Genomic DNA, 26,754 nt, shown 5'->3' on the forward strand with positions numbered 1-26,754 from the left:
TAATGCGGGACTCAGCAAGAGCTGTTTGCAGCACTAGCTATAACACTTCAGTCTTTAGTAACCTGTCTTCTCTGGTACAGTGTGCACGACACGTCACTGTGCAGCTGCTCGCGACACCACCGATTTTAGGCCACTCAACACGGCACCAAGAAATCTGCCAATAATAGCTACCACTGTAAAAGAGGCAGCTGCCCTGGCAATGCAATCTGTCGACCTCAAAGTGCTCTCTTGCAGCTGTCTCATCCAGTATTGCCACACACGATGCACATTTCCAGTTAATTCCCGCTGACCGAGGCAAGTACACAACCAGAAATGTAGCACAACTAAAAAATTGCTGCCAAATGCCATCCCCAAGCAAAATTTGAATGCAAACAGGTCAGCAGTTCAGTCACTGGCTCGTTTGCGCGTGCTGAGCAACAACACAAGTTTGCATTAAAAAAAAAGCACAGATAACGCTGCCTCCAAAATTCTCAGCAGCATGAAGCCATATGTAAAATAACCACTGCCAAAACATCTAATGGAAGGGAGTCTCCAAGTGGAAGAAAAGTGGAAGCCTGACTGTTCTCTACTTAACTGATGCACTTGGTAGTAAAATTAACCAGAAGTTAGAATCGACACCTACTTTACTATAACAAAGGAATGAAAGTGTAATTAAGATTATTTCTATTTAGAAATGTAATCAACTGGATATTATAATTACTGTTGACTGACTGACATTAAATATTAATATAATCTAAAAAGTGCAAACATCCATGTACAGTGGAACATCGATTATACGTCCCCCGGTCATGTGACGACCCGCATTTTACGAAGAACTTGCACAGCCCCGGCAAAATTCCCATAGAGATAATGTATCAAAAACCTTGATTATAAGACATAATTTTAGATGGACCCTGCTTCGTACAACAGCTGGCTGGTACAGTCAGTAAAAAAGAAAAAAAGGGGGGGGGGGGGGGGGGGCTTCCACAAATGCAGGGCGGCATACAGGTGCACTGCAGCCAATCTATAATTAGGCTCGTCTAAATTTTATTCCTGATATACGAAACAGTCACCACTCGACCAGCCTGGATCGTTCTGCTCGGCGCTGCTGGTAATCCCCTCGTGCCGATTATTCGAACGTGATCTGAGTCTTTTGAAGCAAAATAGTTACGGAATTGTCAGCTGCGATTGAGCGGTGTGGTTCACCACGTCGCGAAGTCGAAAACCGCTAACCCTCGGAGAGAGGCTCCGAATTATCGAAAAAGCTGAAAAAGAGAACGGGTGCAACAAAGGCCAGCATCGCTCGCGACCTCAAAATTCCGGAGTTGCCACTGAAAACTATTCTAGCCAAAAAGTAAAGCAATTTACTAAACACAAGTGAATTTGGCGTCAAAAGGAAAGCCGCGGAGGAAGAAAAGTTGCAGTCATGGAGGCGACTCTGTGGAATGGCTGCGACAGGCACGCAGCTCGGGGATTCCTGTTGACGGCGCTTTGCTTGTACGTGCACGACGATGTTGGCAATCTGTTGCAGCGCTCGAAAGACAACTAATGCATCGAAGCTGGGTAATGGCGCAGTAGAAAATGACTGATATCTTTAGACGGTAATAAGGAGTTTTTTTTTTTTTTTCGAACCAGTTCAAAACAAATGCCTTGTTTCTTTCTTTGTTAATTTGATTAGTGTTGATTGCCGCGGGCTTTCAAGGCGCTCATTCAGCGCAAGGCCGCGCCACTGCCGACATTCTTTGATTTTCGATTACGACACACGGCTTATATAATGGTATCGTGTGGTCCCCTGAAAGTCGAATAATTGAGGTTCCACTGTACATATTTCAAATCTACTGCTGCAACTACTGCTGCTAATTATGCTAAACACAGCAGAAATTGAGAGAGTAAACTTAAGAGGATAACGACTACAAATAATGTTTTCCCGGGGCACTTACAGTTACAAGGAAGAGCCCGAGGTTTATTGCAACAAAGACAACTGATAGAATGAGACATAGCCTTGCACTGATACACGAGTGAAAATGGTTCAACTAGTGGCAATTTGTTTGAAACGGTATCTTAAGGAATATCTGCCTTAGCTCATGGGAGCGATTCCAGAGTTCCACTTGGAACCACCAATCGAAACTGTGCTCCAACCACAGCAAAAAAAGCAAGAGGAAGCCCTCACCATAAATAGTCACGATTAAATGCAGACAGCTGACCATGTTAACTATATTAAATTATAATGAAAACTAGGCAGCCCATTGAGAAAAATAACTGCATACCTAAAACAGAACAAAACATCCAATTAAAGTGACAGATATTTATATATTTGGTGGAGAGGACTAAACAAACTACTACCAAAATTAGCCCCATTCTGTTTGTTTGGTCTACTAGCACAGAAGCAATTTGCTATCATTTGGCAAACAAGGGGTTAAGAAATTTGTTGGCGGTATTTATTGGACTGTCTGCATGGTACATATGCTTTCTGTCTAAGACATCTGCTTTCTTTAGAATTCTAAGAACATGCTATCAGTCAGCAAGTGCATGTTCCCTTAAGAGCAGCATTGCACGAAATTTATAAACCACACAGCATTAACATTTCAGTCATCTCATGACACTACCTTTCCTGACAGGTGGCATCTGTGCAGCCATGGCATTATATGCCTGAAGGATGATTCCCCTTCAATGCATGCAACAAAGGCATCATCCATGCATTAGCAGTGCTGCTAGCAGAGACAAAGAGAAGTAGGAAACGTGTGTATGTACCAGCAAAGTTTGGTGGGTTCACTGGTGTTTGGATGGAGGGATCTAGAAGGGAAGGAGGAGAGAGAAGTGCGGGAAAGAGAGAGAGAGAGAGAGAAAGATGCCCAAAGGTGAGGCACTCCAGAAAGAGGCAAGATATGTTCCCCCCCACCCAGGGAGGTTCTGGGAGTGAGCTGAACAGTGCATATAAAGAACAAAAGAGGAGAACGGCAATGTGTGGCGACCAGGAAAAGAAGGCTGTTGGAAAAAGTGAGGTCACCAGGACAAAATGCGGCTGGCACACCACCTCCCTTCAAGTGCGGCAAGCCAGGTTCGAGTGCGGCAGGTGATGAGGGGCAAGTGCACACCACACCTCTCAAGGCATCAGAAAAAGAAAGCTCGCCATGTTTGGGGGAATGCCTGTACACATTGCACTTGCATCCTAAACACCTCGTTAATGAAAACCAGCATTTGTCCAATCATGTCAAAATCTTTTTTATTTTATTAAAATTACTACCATGTGCATGCCACTTATTTTTCCAATGAAATTCAGAATGTCAGAAAATGTACAGTGAAAACAAAACAAAAAATTGTGGGGCACACTTAAGCTCCTCCTTCGAAGGAATGGCCCGACAGCATAGGCTACCAGCTCACATTTAAAGCCCAGCTTTAACCAAGCCGTACGAGCGTGCCTGCATGGCCTATAGGGGTAAGGTGAATACAATGGCCCTGGCAGGTTGATTTGGTACCACCCTGCCATATGAAAGGAAAGACCAGAGCTGGCAGCTCCTGCCAAACGTAATGTCAGGCAACCCTACATCCAGTTAGTGCTCGGCCAAGTCTGCTGCCAGCCGACTGCATTTTTAGTGCATGGGGCCTTTAATGCCATCGCGTTAAAACGTGCCGCTGACAGGCTCTACGTGTGGCCCTCGGGCCATGTTACGAGCCAGTCTATTCATGCCAGCCATGTTTTTCGTGAAGTGAGAGCGACATCTGACGTAAGGAAAATTGGCTGGCCTGCTCATTCCCTACGACTTCATCCAAGAACAGTTTGCCACCAGTGAAAACTATAATCAAAGGGTTCAATAACAGCACACTTTACAGCCTCGACCAGAATCTGCCATTCCCAGCAAGTTGCCTTGTACCACCCCCATATGTTCCCGTCTACACCCTTGCCTTGAGAAGTAGGAGTGGCAGAGCCATATGGCCCACTATTTGCATAGCTTCCACAACATGACATTACAATGCATGCCCCTTGCCCTGTGCACCACAAGCTGCATCATCGCCATGGCTGGCTTCAAAGGCTCTGTCACTGCCAACACACGATCGACCCGAGTGCGCACATTTCGCACAGTGTTTCTTGCACTGCTAGGTAGGACAATTTTAATTACGATTTCAATTGGCTTGCTTAACGCAGTCTGTGCACTATGACAGTACGGCTGAAGAGAAGGCTTCATCATGTGTAAACAGTACCTCAAATGTCTCTGAACTGTTAATCTCAAACTTATATTTCAACTTTTGAGTTAAAGGGACACTTTAGCAGTTTTCAAATGTGCTGATTGGTTGCTTGTTGATCATGTCTGTGAAATTACTTTTTTGATTATGCATAAAACACCTGCGCAATTGCAGACTGAAAACGCGCAATTGAAATCTCCCGCGCTTCTCGCAACTGACACAGAGGAGGAAAGCTGAGAGGGAAACCTAGCTCCTCCGTTTCTTGTGACGTCACGCTTGAGGATCCGGAGGCATTCAGAGCCACCCGAGGACCGAGGGAGCTTTCGGCGTGCGCTGTTCCTAGTCTTGCGTGCGTTGTGGACGTACAAAACATGTCAACTTAGTGTTGTGTGCCCGATACAACACTGCTCTGAATGTGTTCGGATGCACGAGCGGCGAAGTCGTCTCTCATCGTTTCTTGCAATGTCAAACGCTTGTGGCGTAATAGGATGCTGCTGAGAAGAGAGAAATTCAAGCCACTAAAGGAAACATTCCACTCGAAAAATTTTTGTGACTGTGACTACATGCAGTTTGTTCCTAATGCGATTTTTATAGGGCTTTGTCAAAAAGGCATGGCTAAACCATGATGCGGTTCCTTCCATTCCTCGCACAATAGTTGTTCCTATCAAAATTCCCTACAAACGCGTTTATTGAAGGAAGAAAAGGGAGACAAGTCTTGCTCTTCTGACTGCAGTTCCATTACTTTCTGAATATTCAGGTCTCATTCATACATGAACCGTGGCGTTTAAGATTGATTGTGACCTGTTCACGGAGTGCAATCTCACGATGGGACAGGCAGACAGCATCTGCATGTGGTTGCAATTGAGTCCTTTTTTTTCTTTTTTTTTTTTTTTGCGCAAAGGTATGCGCAGCGCCTTCTTTGCTAAAAAATCGGATCCTTTGTGAACGAGCAAATAAATAGGGAAATCCAACTGTATGCGCAGCGCCTTCTTTGCTAAAAAATCGGATCCTTTGTGAACGAGCAAATGATTAGGGAAATCCAACTTGTGTCACAGCTAGATTGTGACGGCTTTGAGATATCCTTTCCCGCACGGCACATGACTGATATGTTCGTGGCACACCTACGGGAGCATTATTAGAAGGTAAGGCGTGTACCACTCAGCTGAGTATGGGTGCATTAAAATATGGAGCACGCTGAGCGAGGTTTCCTTCGATGCGTCCAAGCAAGCAATAATCGAAGTTGTTCATATATGGCCTCGTGATTTTGCACCCGTTGCTGCCTCGTCATTTTACATAGTTTTGTCTTGTTTGGGGATGCAAATGAAATTAGAAAGGAAACAGAAGAGGCTCTTGTAAGAAAACATTTAAGAACATGGTCTCATGCAGATTTCATACAAAGCCTGCGCTCCCCACAATGGAAGTGCTGCATTGTTTGTGGGCCCATCTGGTACGGATACATGCGGTGAAAAACCCGTTGGTCGTTCGAATGGAAATGGCGTGTCATAACGACTTTCACAAAACCGCAGAGAGCTGCGATCGGCAAGCAGTGCAACGACGGAGCCACATCAGCAGCTTCCCCGGTCCTAAAAATGTCGTCACGCGACGCTTGGCCAACCACAGACGGCGGCGCGACCCGTGGCGAGCCCCGTCGCGAAGGCTCCGTATTTTTGCCTTTTCTTGCCCGATTTCAATCTGATATTAGAGTTCGCAGCATGATAAACTGTGGGTTTCTGCTGAAAGCCCTATTTTTGCAAAAAGTGCTACAGTGTCCCTTTAACGAGGTTTTAGTGTACTGACCAGCTTACACACGCCACGACAGAGCCACAACCAGTACATTCAAATCCGGTGCTAATTCGCAGCCGAGTTATTCACTTCACTGGCTATGATGATAGCCTCGGCCCACCATGACAACGACAACTATTGAAGCAACTCTGCAGATGCCCCCAGAGGATGATTTTTAAGGGACAGAACACTGGCCAAAATATGTCAAGAGATTATGGTGGAGATGAAAAGATCTTGCCTCATATAGTACAGATCGAGCACTACAATATCAAAGAAAGAGGCTTTACAATTTTGATTTGCCATTAAAAATCGCATAAGAACAATTGAGGTGCTATCTAGCGGAGAAACCCTAGCACTTTCAGTGTAGCCCTCCATGTGACTACATGTCAGCAAAATATCGCTGATTTTCGTAGCTGCGCATTGTTCTTTTTTCTTGTAGGAGTGCTTGTCATAATTTATTATATTTTGCGCTCTCTCCAGTGCGTCATTAAATAAAAACCACCCCTGCTTTCGCAGCGCGAGAGGTACGCTTTCAGGTTTTGCCACCAGATAGTGCCACAGTGTTTGCAATTTCGTGAATGAAGAATGACAGTGCCCACTAAAACTTTCGTCGACGAGGGTGTGCGTTATTGTGCCGTAACAGCATTGAGCATGAAACTGAAATGGACGTTACTTTACGCAAAAAATGTCTGATTACTGTCTGGCGAGGGAAAGTTATATTTGCTGAAGAACAGCACGACTTCGACAAGGACGGAAGGAAGACAACACGGACAGGCGCTGACTTGCAACTGAAGTTTATTGCTCGGAACGTGGTAATATATATATATCAGGCTCCAAACAACAAGAGAAAACACAGAAGCGATACACATTTGATTAAACACTTGAAAACTCGTGTGATGCCACCACGTCACTTCCCTGTAGCTAGATATCTAAGCTCCTTTGCTGACAACGCCAAGGATGGGCTGCTGACACAGGCGTCATTTGACCATGCGATTTGTGCGGCCTCAATAATTTCACGGGTTATCTTGTCCCGATGCCTATTTAACACTTTTGTTTTGTGGAAATAAGGTTGGCAGTCGTTACTTTCGCAATCTCTGCAATGAATGCCGAGATGCCCTTTAACGGAGTTGAAAACATTATTATTGTGTTCTCTTAGGCGCTCATTAAGGCATCTGCCCGTCTGGCCGACGTACAGCTTGCCGCAAGATAGTGGGATGGAGTAGATAACACCATCTTTGCATGGAACAAATTGATTCTCATGTTTTATAGTGCACTTTTCTCGTAAAGATTCAGCGTTAACAAGCTTGCACAATTTCCCAAGCTTTTCGGGAGCCGAGAAGACAACTCTGACATTAGCTCGGTGGCCTATCTTCTTTAGCCTGTGGGAAAATTTGTGGATGTAGGGAACGACTGTCGTCTTTTGTTTTTCTTTGGCAGATTCGGCCGTTTCCTTCTTTTTGGTTTTGCCTAAACACGCAAGCAACGATTCAGAAACGGACACGAGCAGTTGCTTGGGATATCCTGCCTTCACAAGGCGATCGGTTTGACGGTTGAAACTTTCTTTTACGGAATGAAGGCATGATTTGTTTAAGGCATTTGTATAGCAAGACTTAGCCACGGCGCGTTTTACGAGCTTAGAGTGCGACGACGCAAACGGAAGCAATGGCTTGTTGCTACGTGGTTCATAAGACCAGCAGGTGTGATTTGGCCGGAAGCTGAGTCTGAGATCAAGAAATCTTATCTCGTTATCTTGAGGTACTTCATGAGTCAACGTGAGCGGGTGAAGGCACTGAACAAAGATATCTTGAACCTGGTGCATGACGGAATCAAACTCTGTCATCGGTATTTAACAAAACAAGAAAGTCATCAACAAACCGAAAACACTGCAAACATTTCGATCCTTCTAAAAGTCGTTGGAGCATTCTGTCTTTTTTTGCGAGTAATAGATCACTGAGCTCGGGCGCTACACATGAGCCAATGCACACTCCTTTTTTCTGCAGGTAAAGTTCACCATCCCATGTCGCATAAGTTGATTTTATATACACTTGTAGTAATTCTAAGAAGCCAGCGACGGAGAGGCCTGCCTCGTTTTGGAAGGAGACAACTCCGTACTTGTCAATACATTCTTCGATGCACGAAAACAGCTCGTCATGCGGCAGTGAATAATAAAGATCTTTGACGTCAAATGAGCAAGCCATGAGATTTTTGTTCTTTTGGGTTTCCAAAACCTGGATTACATCCTGCGACTTTTTCACCAGAAATGGATAGTCTTCCTTCCGTCCTTGTCGAAGTCGCGCTGTTCTTCAGAAAATGGCATACCAACTCGTCCAAGCATCAGTTCTAACAAGTTATATTTGTTTTCGATACATCTTTTTTGTCGACCACCAGTCGTCATTGCGGTCGCTGCTCATGGTTTCCAGCATAGGACTACATAAAAACGGGCGCACACATTGATAAAAAAATTCCCGGTAAAACTTTTCTACAGCGTTTCTAACAAAACCGTTATGGAATCGAACATTTTAGACATCAATCTTTCCACTACGGTGTGAAAAATACTGAGACCTAAATTCCAATGTTCTGTCCCTTTAATAGTTACACTACCTCTAATTATACCACATTCATGACTAAAACAATCCCACAACCATGCCTCAAGATATGTGCAGAGGCTAGATATCCATAAAAGCTCATGTCTGTTGGAGGGATGCTTGGAAAATGAAAATGGCTTGCTTGATGGAGTTCAATGTCCCACTCAGACTCAGAGGGAGAGACAATTGTGGATATATGGCAGATCAATGATACACACAAAATTAGAGATAAGTATGCATCATCATGCAGGCAAGTCACAAGTCTTCATTTATCAGGCTGTTAAAGGGTTATGCCACAAGAACAAGTTTTTACTCTTCCCTTAAGGCAGTGTTTAATTATGAGACATATTGCTGTGTACATATGTGGAACCCTTTTTTTCTATATACTACAAAGTTTGCCAGAATCCACCTGATTGGTGAAAAGTGAATCACCAGGTTAGCAAACATTACCCAAAGTAACTGAGGGCTACTTCCACCAAAAGTTTTTCCTAACCTGTGATTGCACTACTGCAATACCACACTGCACTATGTCATAGGTGTACAACCACGTTTCCTTTTTACTCAAAATTATTTATAGTTACCCTAATGTATAGTGATAATGCAAGGGTTCACCTCATGCCTACAAAAAGGGGGAAAAAAAAAAAGACAACAGTAACATGAGCCAGCTATCCGGGCACTAAAAAAAAAACAAAAAAAAAAAAAAAACATGAATGCAATGTGACAAATTGCGTAGGAGTGTACAGAGAGATGGACCTAAGTTCACAGAAAATAAACAAGTACCTCACAAAATAGTCTTGACCACGGTGGAAGAAAGAGAGGTGCTCCGACAACGCCGCAAGCAGCAGCCGCTTAGTGAGACTTTTATGCATGACGCGGCCGCCAGAGGCAGCACCGATACTGGGGGCCTGTCTCGTCGCTCGTTTTGCTGGCGTTTCTATGGGCGCGCCTAGGACGGGAGCTTGATTTTGACATATAGGGGCGTTCACCTGCTTGAAACAATTTTTTATTTTTTTTTTTGGAGGTATGTACCTTATATTTCTGCCCATTTTCTGGGTTATAATTCGACTCGGGGCCGCATGAATGATTTTTTAACTGATATGCAGCTTTGCGGTTTACGACAAACACGAGTAATACAATACTTCCTGAAAGCACTCCTGTGAGCGACGCGTAAAAACCATCCAAAGGAGTGTAAGATGACCGTGTGAGCTTTCACAGCTGCCAAAATGTGCAATGTTTCAGGTAATGTCACGCTCAAGTTGCCTGATGACTGGAAAGAAGATATCTGCAATTGGTTTTGCTGCCAAAATTTTTTTCGGGGCATAGTAAATTAATAATAACGAAGGAGTGAAGTGCCGCGCTTATGTTCTCTGTTCTTTTGACAACATTGGTTATTGATTACAGAAATATAATAAAGTTAGGTAGCTGAAAATGGTCTCACTAAAAATATGTTCTTTTGACAACATTGGTTATTGATTACAGAAATATAATAAAGTTAGGTAGCTGAAAATGGTCTCACTAAAAATATGCATGCTTTTGTTTGTAATCAGATAATTTTGTTTTTTTTTTTATTTACATGAACAATAGAGGAGAGGTTGGTGCCACATAGCAGTTCATTTACATGAACAATAAAGGAGAGGTTGGTGCCACATAGCAGTTCCGGCTACTCCTTTCCACCAAATTTATAAGAAACCTGGTCTGTTTTTATAAAATTTCTTGAAGTATAATAATTAGTCCACAGGAAAAGAAATTTGGCTCAGTGTCTGTCACAGATGTTGTGTGGACACCTGACCCACGCCTTATGGGAAGGGAGGAAGGTGGGAGTGAAAGCGGAAGGAGAAAAAGGGGTGCCGTAGTGGAGGGCTAAGGAGTAATTTCGACCACCTGGGGATCTTTAACGTCATCGCACAGCACACGGACGGCTCTTTTTTTCGCCTCCATCAAAACGCAGCCGCCGGCGGTCGAGATCGATCCCGGGCACTCCGGCACAGTAGTCGGGCATCTTAACCACTGCACCACCACAGCGGTACGAAATTGGCCCAGGAAATGAAATTTTGCCTATTTTGCAGGCCTCTGTCTCAAAAAAGTTTATGGTAGAGCGGCAATACTTCCACAGTATGTTCTCAGCATATTTATCAATAAAACTGCGAAACCTTATATTTATATAACATTTCAATACAGACGTACAATCGCGCTAATTTTAAGGAAACGGTGAACAATGAAAATTTCTGAAGACAACTAACTTTTTTATATTTTTTAAACTTTGTCCACCTGTTCTCTTTTACTTCAGCTTTAAAATTAATTGAAAACATATTGCATAATTTTGTTGTGCTAGTAATTACGGCCATTTCATTAAGGCCCCTGCGCAAGTCTCAGCACACGATGCAGATTTCAAGATTCTATGACATTTGCGAGTCTCACACTATTTTTCAACTGTGGCATAATATTGTATTTGGTCATTCATGTCTCATGTTGCAAATTAGCTGGCAGACACCGTAATGAATGATTCGGAAATTTGTACGCGTGGTGTTCCTAATGCGCTTGTGGCATCGGGCAGCACAGAGATGTTTTTCGAATTTTACCTTCACCAAAACACGGATTGCACAAAAATACGACAGTTCAATGCGCAAGCAACATATTCCAAATATTATTAGTGAAATGAAGAAATTGTGAAGGTGATGGAGAACTGCCTCATTAAAAAGAATGTTTCTTGGCTGCAATCGTTTATTTTAATCATTCGACGACGCATATTACCTTCATTCCTGTGCACAGTTTGTTTCTTTCACGCAGTCCAGGCTATGCGTGCCGCATGAAGTGTGAACCGCAGATCGAACGCGCGGCAAAAGACCCAGTCTGACCATTTGGATATCATCGTCTGAGATATGCACACGCATCAGGCTACAGATAGCTTTGCCTTTTTTATGTTTGATACTTCGCTTTGCCACTGGAGCGCTATGTTCATTCTGATACCACCTTACGCAGCGCAGTTTCTCATGTGAAACGGTTGCCGCGCCCGCGAGGGTGAAGCGGGCGCTCAAACCTCCCCGACACCGGTTTATTTAATCTTGATTCCTTCCCCGCCGTATTATCGGCGTCTGGTTGCGGTGCGAACAAGGGACGGATAGAATAGCGAAGCTCCATTGCACATGCGTTGAAAAGCTACCCAAGAGGCATTGCACCGGTTGCATGATGTCATATAGCTGCTCTTAAGTTGGCCAGATGTGGCAATAATCCGCTAGAAGTGCGCCCGATGCGCGCTCCGGAGCTGCGAGTGCAGTGTGTCGTCTGCTCGAGCAGACGACGCCGCTCTGCTCAGAAATGGAATTATTTGTTTAGTCAACGTTACGAAAGTTTCTGCCTGCTCAGAAGTCAGGGTGTAAATATCAAAAATGAAATATCTAAGGGTTGGGGCCTTTTAATGCTGATTTAGGTGGGAAATTATCAGCGCGCTCGCTGGTGCTCCATAGGCACGCCAGCAGGAGCAGCGGAGAGGATGACCCCCAGGACATGTGCTGCCCCTGGCAGCTGTCCTCTCTTCCGGTCACACTAAGCAGCCACGCCGTCGAAGCACCTCTCTTTCTTCCACCGTGGTCGTGACATTGCCCTTCCAATTCAAGGAAGCCTCAACCAAATAAGACCAAAACAAAGATGAACAAGGAGACTGGCATATTCGAGAAACAAAACTTGTCCCAGCCGCTCAACAGCATCACCAGTCATGCCTCCTGCACATTGATGGCCGCTCTCGTTAAAATTTAAATGAGTTTTACGCATGGAGACATCTGAAAATTATGCAGCACTGCATATGTGCTTCGGTCACCGATACCCAGGAAAGAGAAATAACAATGCAAAGATCTCCGCTCATCCTATGTGGATTACAGCCACTATGTAGATGCCAATGATGTCTACCAAACTTTAGCTGAACGAAACTAAGGCTTTTATGCCTTGCATATTTTATTCAATTGGCTTGGGACGATAGGTCAAATTTGTGTTCAGTACATAAGTATACCGCCATCTGTGATAGATTTGTGACAGCTCTGCAACTGCTCCAATATATTGGGCTTTTCCTTTTTAGCTGTTTACAGATAGTCATTTTAAACCCTGAAAGAGATACAACAGTGCAGTCTGTGCAGGCGGATCGCACAGCAAGGCAGATATATGCATGAGAGAGTTCAGTTATTAAGCAATTATTAACTAAAATTGACAAAAAACTTTATTTCGATTTTACGGGTCAACATTATAGACAATGACAGCCATCAACATAAAAGCTGAATCCAGTTTGTAAATTTCCTTTATCAGCAATGCAGTTCAAAATATATGATGTCAAAAATACACATTTCTTTTGCTCCGAAAGCTGGCTTCCCACAATGCACATTTTTGAAATGGCATCACTGGGCCTGCTATCATTGCATGTGGTATTGTCGCTGAAATCGCGTTCCCTGCTTCTACGGCATAAAACTGGCAAACGACTTCCATATTTGCTGTATTAGAAATTCGACCGATGCCATTTTAAAGCTAGCTTTACGAGCTAAAAAATAAGCATTTCTGATGATACATATTTCGAGCTGTATTTCCTATAAAGGAACTTTCATGTTGACGGCATTAATTTTCTTAAAATAATGTTGGCCTCTAAAATCAAAAGTAATACAGTCGAACCCGGTTATATTGAACTCGGATATATCGAATTTTGGTTATATCGAACTCATGGAATATCCACTTGAAAATCCCATGTAAAAGTATAGGAAAGACGCGTCATATATCGAACTTAATTTCACCGGTCGTTCGATATATCGAACTCCGCACCACGCACTGGAAAGTGTGCCTTCCTCAAAGACGACCCTTGGCCGTTTGCCGCGTGACGTTTTCAAGCCACGCGCGAAAGGAATGAGAGGGGTAAGTTCGGTGACGGCTGGTCCGGCCAGCGCCGCGGGCACTCCCCAAAGGCGCGGGCGCATCTGCAATTATCGTTTCCTGCGCGCCAACAGGTGACGTTTGCAAGCCATGTGCGTGGGTGTGCCCATCTTTTTGCAGAGCTATCTCTCCTTCAGCACGCGCTACGCTACGCATGCGCCAAGCCAGCTCAGCCCGTTTTCACACAGGCGTCGGACGCGTTCTCCAGCAGGTGTTGCGAACCCCGGCTGACGTGGCTATGGCGCCTGCGGACGTTAAAAAGCGGCAGCTCTCTCTCTTTGTTTCTTTGTTGTTTTTTTTTGAGAGTCATTTTTTCTTATCGTTGTGCTGTTCGGACGTTAAGAAGTGGCAGAGTTTTTTTTTTTTCTTTTCTTTTTTTTTTCTTTTTTTGGCGGGAGTCGTTTATTTTTGCATGTATGAATCAACGAAAGCCCGCGGTCAGCTGCTGCGATCATGACGCCCGCCCCAAGCGTGGTGTGATAAATCGAACCAGGCTTGTGCAATCAAGCCACCACGGGCACTCTGCTAAGTTCGCTCCCTGCCACCGCAGGAGCTATCAAAAGATAAACGCGCCCGACGTTATCGCTGCGCAGCATCTTGGCACACTGCCAGGAAATGAGCTGTGGATGTGACGACCGAAACGGAGTGGCGCGCGCCATCGACATGCAAGTGAAAACGCTTGCGATTTCTGCCGCGGTGACACAGAAACCTTGTTTTGAGCTGCCGCGGTGGCTCCAGCAGCGACAGGGATGCAGTTCCAAGTTTGAAATTTTTCACTCTGTCGCTGCCGCTCGTCGCTGAGATCGTTGAATCGCTTGCATGTGAGCGAGCTGGCCTTAACGCATTTTCTATTTTTTTTTCAAATTCTTGGTGCAAAAGTGGAGGGTGGGTTCATTATGCAAGTGGGTTGATTACGCGACAAATACGGTATCGTTTTTTTGCATCGTAAGTGCCGTCACAAGCTGATTTCTGTATATCGAATTATCGATATATCGAACTATTTTGCAATCCCCTTCGAGTTCGATATATCCGGGTTCGACTGCATTAATATTAATCGTTATTCTGTATATTCAAAACAACAGACAGAAACGGAAGCGCCGAAGACACATTAGAGCTTGTCCGGCGACAACCGGCAGCCGCGGCAATCTTTACGCTTCACAGAGCTCCATTAAAGGCAAAAAAATAAAAAAAGAACAAGGAAAAAAAAAAAGACATTTGGCCCAACACACTATGAAAAATGCACTGATAATATTAGTACATATTATAGGTTATCTAAAAAAGTTAATTATTTAATTTTAGTAAATTGCTGAATCATCGAGCTTTATCATGCACATAATGTCTAGCTTCCTGCATAATTCATCTGCACAGACCACACTCACATAACTCATCGGTTTAAAATAACGATCTGTAAACATTTAAAAATATACACTCAGAATATGATGCACTGTGTACAGTTGAATCCCGCCACAACGAATACCGCCACAACGAAATTTCCGCGACAACGAATAATTTTTTATTCCCCGCGAGTATCCTATAAGAATTAATGGCCTAAATTTCTCTGCACAACGAACCATTTTTGCAGAGCGTTTCCGCTTCAACGAAATTTTCGCGTTCAAAATCGAAACCGAAACTAGTTTTATTGGCGAGAAGTCCAAGTCAAATCCAAAGCCACATTAAGCATGAAATCACGTGATTGCAGTTCCGCCATTTTGGCTTTGTGTCGTGGTCGCGTTGTTCACTCGCTGCCTTTCTCTTCGACAACGACGAGTTTTCATCCGCAGGACACGATGGCAACGCAAGTGAAAAAACGCAACACTCTTTCCCTTGAGCAAAAAGCTCAAATAATCGCCCAAGCAGAAAGCGGAAGGAAGAAAGCGGCAATTGCTGAAGACTTCGGAATTCCTGCAAGTTCGCTGTCAACGATTCTAGGCAATAAGGACAGCGTGAGAATGGCACTTGCTTCAGGCACATCCTCGAAGCACAAAAAGGTGACGCGGCCCCTCCATGAAGAGTTGGACAAAGCAGTGCATGCGTGGTTTGTGGAAGCACGAGCCAGCAACGTCCCCCTGTCCGGAAGCATCGTCCAGCAGAAAGCCTTGAACTATGCATGCCTACTTGGCATTGATGATTTTAAAGCCAGCATTGGCTGGCTAAACCGTTTCAAGGCCCGCCATAACATCGTTGGAAAAGTGTTGTGCGGCGAGTCAATGTCAGCAGACGTGGACGGAGCAGCTGCTTGGAAGGCGAGTAACATGGCCGGAATTTTAAGCAACTTCGCGCCTGCAGACATTTACAACGCCGACGAGACCGGGCTATTCTACGAGATGTTGCCGGCTAGGACGCTCGACTTCAAGGGGCAGCGCTGTCACGGCGGCAAACACAGCAAAAAACGCATCACAGTGCTGCTTTGCACAAACATGGATGGCTCGGACAAGCGTCCGCCGTTAGTCATAGGCAAAAGTGCCAAGCCGCGCTGTTTTAAGGGAACTCGTAGCCTACCTGTGCAGTACAAGGCGAACAACAAGTCATGGATGACCCGCGCTATTTTCACCGAGTGGATGATGGCATTCGACCGCGACATGAAGCGGCAGGGCCGAAAGTTTGCTTGCCTTTGGACAATTGTTCAGCGCATCACTTCGACGAAGTCAAGCTCACTAACACTGAGCTGAGGTTTTTCCCTCCCAATTGCACGTCTGTCTTACAGCCTCTCGATCAGGGCGTGATTCTTAGCCTGAAGCGCACTTACCGCGGGAGGTTAATTCAGCGGCTGCTTTTTAACACTGAAACCGGCCGAGACACGAAGGTGGACTTGTACGTGGCACTGCAGATTATGTCTGCTGCCTGGAGCACACTGGGGCGCTCAGTAATTGTGAACTGTTTCAGGCACGCCGGATTTGCCGAAGGTCGACCCGTACACTCTGCTGGCCTTACACCAGGCGTTACAGACGACGACGAAGAGGCGTCACCGGCTCCGGGGATCGCGGCCGCCTGGAAAACGCTGGGAGAAATAGGAACCGTGCCGCCTAATCTCGAGCTCGACGAATACATCGGCGCTGACGCTTGTGTTGTTGTTCACGAAGATGTGAGTGATGAGCAGATCATAAAAGCTGCCCGGAATGATAAGGACTCTTCCGATGAAGAAGACGACGACGTACAGGAAGCGCCGGCTGCGGCAACCGCCGTACAGGTGATGGACGCTTTTGATGTCATCAGGAATTTCGTTGCTGTCCGAGACGACGATGTTGCAATGGGTTTGCTGACCGAGTGCGAAAATCGCGTGACGGCGTCGCTCGCCGTGAAGCGTAAGCAAACCAAGCTTACAGATTTTTGGCATTAAACGCCGTTGCTGCTGCTTGGGCAATTCTTTCTGCGTTTCACGTCAAATTTTTGCGATAACGAAGTTCCGCGAGAACGAATTATTTTTCGTGCACCGTGAATTTCGTTATAGCGGGATTCAACTGTATCACCATGCTGGTTGTTTAAGTCGGCCTGGGTTGACATTTTCTTTTCCCGAGGCCTGACCTGCATAACATTTCTATAATAACGAAGTACAGAGCGATGTGCTTTTGAAATATCTGACTGCAATGTAAGGGTCGGCTGACTTCTACTTTGCGAAAGAAAAGAAGAAAACTCATGAAATTCCAGTAAATGGTCTCCTTTATGGATTCATTCTCGCCATTGCTGCACTCACGAGTAGGATCAACCATAAGACAGGGGGGACCCACCCAGACAAGGCAAATTTCTTGCCATTAATCATTATCACCATCACCGTTCATGACCTCCACTTAGCGGTGTCTATAAGGGGAGATGCTCCTAATAGTTGGTTCACAGGAAGGGAAAGGTGCAGTATCTGTCACACTTGCGATGTGGACACCTGAACCGCGCCGCAAGGGCAAGGAGGAAGGTGGGCGTTAAGTGGAGAGAGAGAAAGGGGAGCCGTAGTGGAGGGCTACGGAGTAATTTCGACCACCTGGGGATTTTTAACGTGCGCTGACATCCACACAGACACCACTTCGTTTCGCCTCCGTCGAAACGCAGCCGCCACGGTCGGATCGAACGCGGGAACTCCGGCACAGTAGTCTGGCGTCTTACCACTGCATCACCCCGGCGGGGCAAAGATGCTCCTAGAAAACACTTTTTTTCACCCTAATGTGATATAACTTCAGTCATAGATAGAGTTTCTCATGCAGATTACAAATATAGCCTCACATTTTGTGTAGCTTTGATAGTTTTAGTGCATTAAAATGCTCAAAAGCATAGATTATAGGTTAAATCTCGTTACATGAGACACTTGAAAATAATTTGGTTGGTTTTCCTATGTCTGCCATGTTAACAACATTGCATACAAGAGATATGGTTACAAAAGACACTCGGTTACTAAGGACAACTTTTTCAGGTCCCTGGAGTAAATTCTTCACTATTTAGAAAAGACACAACCCAGGTGTGCTCATGCAATGCAGCTGAATCGTGCCAATTCATACATGATGCACTTCAGATTCCCTTAGCTAAATTCTGCTCCATATCAGCATCCTTTTTGTTGTGTATGTCAGGAACTGCGAAGGAGTGCTTCCCAATGATTGGAAAGTCAAAACAACCCCGTTGTTTCAGCCACTTCAGCCACTGGCATCGCATTACTGTCACCTACGAAGCAAATCAAAATGGATGCATGACATCCAGCATTTTTAACTCCTTGCTGTTTAAAACTTGATCACAAGGTGAAAGCTCAGAATCCTGATGTCTTTTTCTTTGTGGACAATGCTTTTTGCAGCACCAAAGTTCTCGTGCTCACAGCCACCAGTTATTTTTTCGCTCCAAACTCCACACTCTACCTTCTACCAATAGACAAAGGCATTAAGCACTCAGTCAAGTTGCTCTACAAAACAAGTTTGGTAGAACGTCTATAGCTCGACAGACAACAAGACTGTACAATAGTAATTGATGCGAAGTTTGCTGTTCAGGTGATTTCAGGTGTCTGGAATGGCCTGAGAAGTGAAGCTGTGAAAAACCATTTCAGACAAGAAGGCTTTAAATGTGGTGACATGATGTAAGAGGGCCCATATATGGATACTGTGGCAAGCTTCCTTAAAGATGAAGCTTGGGCGAGCATCTAAGAGACTGCTGAGGTACCAGAATCTTTTGAGGAATTCGTATTTGCAGATGTGGATCTTGTGTGCTCTCAAAGAGCTTACAGACTGTGCAATTCTCGCGCAAGTAAATGGCACATGGGCCATAGAGGATGACTACGAGGACATTTTAGAGAAGTGTCAGCATCTGAGGGTGACAAGTAAGTAAGAGTGCTTCAAAGGTATTACAGCAACAGGAAGGCTTGCAAAGTGAAGTGCTTTACCTCCAGAATTTGGGAAGGAATACACTCTGCACTCACAAAATTACATACTTGTATGAATAACTTTTTTACACTTTCCTGAACACTTTCCTGTTAATGCGTGTAAATGCATTTACATGCTGATGTGCAGTAAACTGCTCAACACAGTGCTTTTAGAATTTTTTGTTACAAGAGACCTTGCTTACAAGAGACATCTTTTTCGGGTCCCTTCAGTGTCTCTTGTAATGATGTTTTACTATAGGTTTTTTGTGCACACTTTATTAGGCATTAAATTTATGTTTAGAGAAACCTGCAATAGTCCATTTTGCTGCTTAGAAAATGTAGTATGTTGAAAAATACTTTAAAACTTATTTACAATATCCTCCATTTGTAAGATAATTCAACAACACCAAAGATGTATTGTATGCTTCGGGTGCTGTCAGTCCACATTTTGGACTTTTTTACAAAATGTACAGAAAATATATTTAAAATTCAGATAGATATCGACATTCGACATGCATTGAAGAACAGGTGTGCAATTTTTCATCCAAATTAAGGCATTTTAAGTGCCTGAAAATGTTTGCACAAAATGTTAAAATTGGTAAAAACTAAAAATGGAGAAAAACACACTTGAAAGTTTCAATCACTGGTATTCTTCAACAACATAATATAAGCACATGAAATCTCCTGAGAGAATAGAAAAATGTGTCCCGAACACAGCCAAGTTCACTAAAACTCTCCGACTCCATATGTTGGTCCCTCACTACCTTCACGAAGAGAGTCTGTGAGACGTGCTTTCTTCGCCATGACACTCGCAGTTTACATGTCGTCAGCTGCAGTTTTCATAGCTGCAGCATGAACTTTTTTGCTGATCACTGTAAAATTCTTGTGATGCAGCAGCATCGGCAAGCCAAGAATGGCACAAAAACGCAAAATCTGCTGGTGCCCAATGCCTATCGCACGCGCAGCCACGACCACCTTGACATTCACAGCAAAGCTGCCGTGGGAGCTTCCACTCTGATAGGAGCTTGTGACACCTCCAACCCAACCAGGCACAACAAGGCCGGAGGTGTGCGTATAGAGAGAGTGCAAACTTTATATAATGCAAAAAAAAAATAATAATGTAGAGCTCCCGTGGTTGGGTCCTCATTCCAGGACTCCCGCGGCCTTTGCTGCCCGGCTGGCCCGTTCAATCAGCCAAAGCTGGTCTTTCGATTCCGAACTGGACAGCGCAGCCTCCCACTGCTTCGGCGTGGCGTTGTGAATATAGGCATTGCCTCTATTTTCTGGCAAGCCCATGTAATATGATAAATTGCCGGTTTCTGTCCTCATCAGGCACATTTGTCCCTGTATACGGTCAGATGTATAAGAAAGTAGTGATTCAGGGCGCTCGCTACAGTCGAACCCGGTTATATCGAACCCGGATATATTGAATTTTGGTTATATCGAACTCGCGGAATATCCCCTTGAAAATCCCATGTAAAAGTATAGGAAAGCCGCGTCATATATCGAACTCAATTTCGCCGGTCGTTCGATATATCGAACTCCGCACCGTGCACGGGAAAGTGTGCCTTCCCCAAAGACCGCATCACCCTTGGCCGTTTGCCGCGTGGCGTTTTCAAGCCACGCGCAGAAGGAATGAGAGGGGACAGTTCTGGACAGCGCCGCGCCCATTCCCCAAAGGCGCGCGCATCTGTAGTTATCATTTCCCGCGCGTCAACACATGACGTTTTCAAGCCATGTGCGTGAGTGTGCCCATTCCTTGCGGAGCTCTCTCCTTCAGCACGCGCTACGCATGCGCCAAGCCAGCTCAGCCCGTTTTCAGACACACGTGGGACGCTTTTTCCAGCGTGTGTTGCGAACCCTCTACGCGTGGCGGCTGATGTGCCTGCGGACGTTAAGAAGCGGCAGCTCTCCGTTTTTTTTTTATTTTTATTTTTATTTTTTTTGCGAGAGTCATTCTTTCTTATCGTCGTGCTGTATGCGCGACGTAGCGTAAGATATGGCGGCTGCGGATGTTAAGAAGTGGCAGGCTTTTTTTTGGCGGGGGCGGGAGCCGTTTATCTTTGCATGTATGAATCAACGGAAGCAAGCCGTCAGCTGCTGCGATCATGACACCTGCCCCAAGGGCGGCGTGATAAATCGAACCAGGCTAGTGCAATCAAGCAATCACAGGCACGCTGCCAAGAAATGAGCTGTGGAAAACGCTCGCGATTTTCTGCTGCAGCGACACAGACACAGAAACCTTGTTTCAAGTTGCCGCGGTGGCTCGAGCAGCGGGACGCAGTTCCAACAAGTTGGAAATTGGAAATTTTTTGCTCTGTCGCTGCCGCTCGTCGCTGAGATCGCTCAATTGCTTGCATGTGAGTGAGCTGGCCTTAACACATTTTTTTTTTTCAAATTCTCGGGTGCAAAAGTGGAGAGTGGGTTCATTATGCGAATGGGTTGATTACGCGGCAAATACGGTATCGTTTTTTCCCATCGTAAGTGCCGTCACTAGCCAATTTCTGTATATCGAACTTTTTCGCGATCCCCTTCGAGTCGATATATCCGGGTTCGACTGTATTACCACAGTGTGGTTCCAAAAATGCCACAGGGCCCTTTCGTTTCTCAGCCGTTTCGGGGGCCACAAAGCTATGAGTACTGCACGTTGGACAAGTAGCTCCGCTTACCAGTAACGTGTAACAAGTAACGTGTAAGTGCTCAAGTTGCAGATAGTCGCGTTTGTAGAATGATGACCGCTTGCTGCTCCGTCATTACTGAATAATTCAGTCTTTAGCTCTCAGGGGTGCCCACAAATTCTGCAACGGCGTCGATTTCCTCGGAGCGTCCGTTACCGGAGTTAGGGCTAGCTGGGGCTCAGGATTTGCGTGGCCTTCCACTGTAGTTTTGCGAACCTTGCAACAGTGTCCTTTGTACGGGTTCTTCGCGCTAGCCTTTCTACTTCGGAAACTGTGCTCCTTTGAGTCATTCATCATGAACTAATTCGAGAAAAACAAAAAGGCCGGGCAGATCGGTGTACGCGCTGCACAGGGAGAAAGCAGAAGTTAGGCGTTACCGCAGCAACGCATTGGTCTCGACGCATGGCGGCTTCGCTAGAACACCACGCGATTTAAAGGACCACTGAAACCGTGAAAACGAGGCGCTTAAAACATTTTTTCATATTTTCCGGCCGAGCATGATACTGCGTGAGGCGCCATCTGCAAAAAGAAGGCCTACTCTACCTCTCAAAGCAAACAGCAATGGCGGGCGGTGCTGCGCCTTTTAAATGCAACTGCTCGAAAGTTGACGAAATACGCTAAACTTCGCAGTTTCTCGAACCACCCTGACTTAGTAAAGACTTTTTACTTAGAGCTTGAATTTCACCTTGATATTTGGATAAATTGCAGTTGAATGCACATAGATTATTTTGCAGTCAGAAAGACAAAATTGCAAATTTTTACGAAAAATGCACTTCTTTGAAGTCCATCTCTCCTTAGTCTATAACAATAATACTTTATCATTCCAGGACTGTTATAAAGGGATACAGAATAGTTGGATACAACTCAAAGATGCAGCTGCAAATGTCCCTCAAAGGAGGCAATTTGCCAATGCAGCTGATCAGTTCCTATGACATCGCAGTTAATCGGAGAGCCTGAAATCGCCAGTGAATAGTAGGTGCCTCCGTCAAGTGGAATTAACCGCACCATCATGACCCATTTTCGCTGCTACTCTAATCCAATCATGACAATACAGTGTCAGCTGTGGCTGCCGTACACAGCAGATCTTCCGATCTCACCAATTATCGTGATTCTCTGCTCACCCAATGCACTGCACCCTTCTCTGAGCATCCCTCCAGTGGTTGTGATACACAAGCGCACCAACTCCCGCTTTTGCACGTAACATACCCTGCCCAATCATTTCCTCTAAAGATCTGTAAAAAAAAAACTTTTCTCGTATCCTTAGAGGTGCCACTGTAAAAGCATCATGTATTCCTTCAACCTCCCCAGAAGAGAAAAAGCCACTACTACTCACCCCTGGCCGTGCGGAAGACCAGGCTCTCGGCTTTGCTGTAGCCGATGTCATTGTAGGCCTCAATCTCGGCTCGGTAGTAGCTCTCAGGTGAGAGGCCTCGCAGTTCCACCCGGGGAACATTGTGCCACTCAGTCACCTGGATCACCTTGGGCTCCTCGACTCGCACAAAGGTGCCTGGACGCATGTCCACCTGCCAGACAGGAAGAGCAAAGACTCAGTCAGGTGCCGCCACTCAAAATAACTACAGTAATACTATTGCCGACACAAAGGCACTTCTAACCGCAGCCAAGCATGACCGCAGCCAATCATGACCCCAGCCAAGCATGACCCCAGTCAAGAGAGTCTCTGACCCCAGTCAAGCGAGTCTCTGACCTCAGTCAATTGAGTCTCTGACCCCAAGTCAATTGAGTCTCTGACCCAGTCAAGTCTGCTCCCAAATGAAATTTGAGACATATTGGGGCATGTGATGGTCCTACAAATTCCCACCTGCGTCCCGTCGACAGATGGCGCCACATACAAGCATGCATGTGAGTTGAACCCTACTGTTACATTCCTCACTACTGCGTTTTCCTGGCTGTTACATCGTTTTCATCCGGTCCCGACATAGCTCCCATAGGATGCAATATATTGGGAACCCTGCTGTTACGTTGTAGCAGTGAAAACGTTGTCTCATGATACGTCGCAACCTGGATCCCCAAATCTGCCCAAACAACATGCATCAGGCACCTTTCTGGCGTTTGACGAGTCTTAGCCAGGTGTGGCTATAGAACCGGTGGCAAGAAGCTGCACGCGAGTTGGCGAGGCTGGCACTAGATGGCCATACCATCAACTCATTATGCCACCATAGCCTCGAACAGACTTTTTTTTTTCATCCGCCGTCGAAGTAGTCGAACGTACAAACTTGCAACGTCTTTGTCGTGCTTTGATGGCGTCAATGGCATCGTGCAAGCAGAGAGTGCTTCCTCTTGAGGAAAAGCTAGCCATACTCAATGCAGTCAACAGAAGGTGGGAGTGTAAGTGGAAAGAGTGAAAGAGGTGCCGTAGTGGAAGGCTCTGGAGTAATTTAGACTACCTGGGGATCTTGAACGTGCCCTGACATCACACAGCACACTGACACCTTTTTGTTTCACCTCCATCAAAACGCAGTTGCCGGCAGTCAGGATCGGCATTCAATGAAGGCGAAGAGGCATCCATGTGCTGTGCGATGTCAGAGCACGTTAAAGATCCCCAGCTGGTTGACAGGCAGCCAGCACGGAAAAGAGAAGAGTGGATATTGCAAAAGACCTTGGTCTGTAACCTTCTATGCTGAACGGCATCATCTCAAAGCATGCCGAAATAGAGGGGAATGCCGCGCTTTTCAGCCCGAGGGCTAAGCAGGCTTGTGGCGCCAAGCATGCAAACCTCGACGAGGCTCTCCTCATCTGGTCTAAACAAGCTCGCGCTGCCGTTGTCAACTCCGACGGGAGCATTCTGATTGAGAAGGTGATGGATATATAGCTGACAGACTGGGCATCACCGACTTCGCGGCATCTAATGGATGGATTGCCGATTTCAAAAGAGGCACGGCATCGCTTATGAGACGGTAAGCAGAGAAGCAGCAAGTGTCAACTTAGAAACAGCCAGCGATTGGAAGGCCACACTATCGGCTACAATTGAAGGGCATGAGCCTCGCGAGATTTATAACGGTGACGAAACGGGCCTTTTCTTATGGGTGCAGCCATCAAAGCCATTAAGAGTGAAAGGCGAAGCATGCCATGGAGGCAAATGCAGCAAAGACCAACTGACGGTGCTCCTTTGTTGTAACATGGATGGCTCAGACAAGCTAATACCATGGGTAATTGAAAATTATCAGAAACAATGATGCTTGAAAACACTCACTTGCTGCCACGTCAGCACAGAAGCAACAGTCGTGTATGGATGATGTGTTCTTTGTTCGAACAATTTCTTTGGTACTTTGACAAGATGGGTTGCCAGTACAGAAATGTTCTTTTTCTGGACAATTCTGCTGCTCATCCAAGAGATCTGCCATTTCTTCTTAACGTGAAGCTTGTGTTCTTCCCACCTAACACTACAAGCCATTTGCAGCCGTTGGATACCGGTATCATAAAGAACCTAAAGCATGCCTACAGGAAATACATAGTGAAGCGCTGTCTCATGCATATTGATCGCTGACAGCAGCCTACGGCTATTTCTGTACTTGACGCTATGCACTATGCCGCTTCAGCATGGACAGCAGTGAGTGCGTCAAATGCACAGCACTGCTTCGCTCTGCGCCGCTGCTGCATAGACGGGGAAATGGAAACTGCCACAGAGGCTGAAGAGTCTGATGTATCTTGCGATCAAGAGCTAGCCGAGGCTATGAATGCTCTGGGTGCTTCGGGAGTCGCATATAACGACTACTTCGCTGTGGATGCTGCCATCGTGACGTCAGAGTGCCAAAGCATTGCCGACGTTGCGAATTCGGTCACGAGTGAAGCCACTGATTATGATGACAAGGAGCACGAGCTGCGTGGTTGCCGTGAGTTGACAGAACCGAGCTTTGGAGAAGCCGCTGTGGCTCTGGACTTCCTCTGCAGCCACGTCGCACCTCAAAGTGACGCTGACATCAGTGCGGCCTTCCACGGTATTGAGAAACGCTTGGTGCTTTGCAGCGAGCGAAAGAAACGGCAATGCACCCTTCTCAAATGTTTTAGGTAAGTTTTTTCATTTTTAAGCTAAAAAAATAGTTTCATGTCAAAGCTTCGCTGTTTTCATTCTTTTTATTGCAAAAGCAATAATACTCCAGGTTTCGGCCCATCGCGTATTACGTGGCCGCAGTCACGAATGACCTTAACAACCGCGACGAAGAAGAAGAACGCTTGGTCACCCGCAGCTAATACTTTCGCTCCATATTCGGTTCAGCAGCGGGGTGGAATTTTTTAGAACTTTCTTCACCGTTCTGTTTTCCTGGCTGTTATGTTTTTTTCCCGGTCTCATGAGAACGTATGAACCTTAAACTATACTTCTAGTATACAGTTGACTCCCGGCACAACGAACGCCGCTTCAACGAAATTTTCACCACAACGAAGTATTTTCCACTTCCCGCGAAGCTCCCATAGGAAGCAATGTTTAAAAATTCTCTCCAAAGCGAATTATTTGTGAGAACGCGTTCACTTCAACGAATTTTTCGTAAGCGTTCGCCATTCAGTGAGCCGTCTATTTTAAAACTTTTGGGGCTGTACACGGCTTAGCTCGTCTTCGGCGCAGTCGGTTGAAGACGGCTGAAGACAAATCCAACGAAATCCACTGTCGCCAGCTCTCCCTTCTCGGCTTTCACATCGCGTCGCCGGCATCGCACCCCCATTTTCTCGTTGTCGACCACGACCTCGCCGTTTTTGCCAGTCGCTACAATGTCGAAGTCACCACCAACTAAAAAACGAAAGTTTCTTTCGCTTGAAGACAAGGCAGCCATCATCGCCCAAGCGGACAGCGGACGGAAGAAGGCACTCATTGCAGTGGACTTCGGCATCGCCCCGAGTTCGCTGTCGACGATTTTGAAATGCAAGGACAGCGTCAACAAGGCACTTGCGTCGGGAAAATCGGCTAAGCATAAAAAATTGACGCAGCCGACGTATGACGAGCTAGACAAGGCTGTCTACACATAGTTTGTAGACACGCGAGCGAAAAATATCCCCCTCAGTGGGCATATGGTGCAGCAGAAGGCCCTTAACTATGCCTGCTTACTAGGCCTAGACGATTTAAAGGCCAGTACAGGATGGCTAAATCGTTTTAAAGCTAGGCACAATGTCGTCGGAAAGGTTTTGTGCGGCGAATCTGCTGCAGCGGACAAGGAAGGTGCCTCAGCATGGGCTGCAAATAACGTTCCTGACATCATGAGTCAGTACGCTCCACCCGACATATACAATGCCGACGAGACTGCCCTCTTCTACGAGATGCTCCCAGCGAAGACTCTCGACTTTAAAGGGCAACGTTGCCACGGAGGAA

The 26,754-nt window shown here is 45.7% G+C and overlaps 1 protein-coding gene across 4 annotated transcripts in view; it reads right to left on the reverse strand.

Annotated features, from left to right (window-relative positions):
- Nucleotides 1-26,754, reverse strand: part of Fas2 (neural cell adhesion molecule fasciclin 2) — a 139,959-nt gene that overhangs the window by 14,423 nt on the left and 98,782 nt on the right. For all 4 annotated transcript variants that reach the window (XR_014708241.1, XM_084607716.1, XM_084607714.1 and 1 more), the window contains exon 12: nucleotides 22,771-22,960. Coding sequence is in view for 3 of the 4 variants with exons in the window: in XM_084607716.1 (XP_084463842.1) it covers nucleotides 22,771-22,960 (190 nt within the window). In the remaining variant the exon portion in view is untranslated. The remainder of the gene's footprint in view (nucleotides 1-22,770; nucleotides 22,961-26,754) is intronic.

This window comes from Amblyomma maculatum, chromosome 6, assembly GCF_055883805.1.
Source record: "Amblyomma maculatum isolate TAMU_Amacu chromosome 6, ASM5588380v1, whole genome shotgun sequence".
Classification (NCBI taxonomy): Eukaryota; Metazoa; Arthropoda; class Arachnida; order Ixodida; family Ixodidae; genus Amblyomma; species Amblyomma maculatum.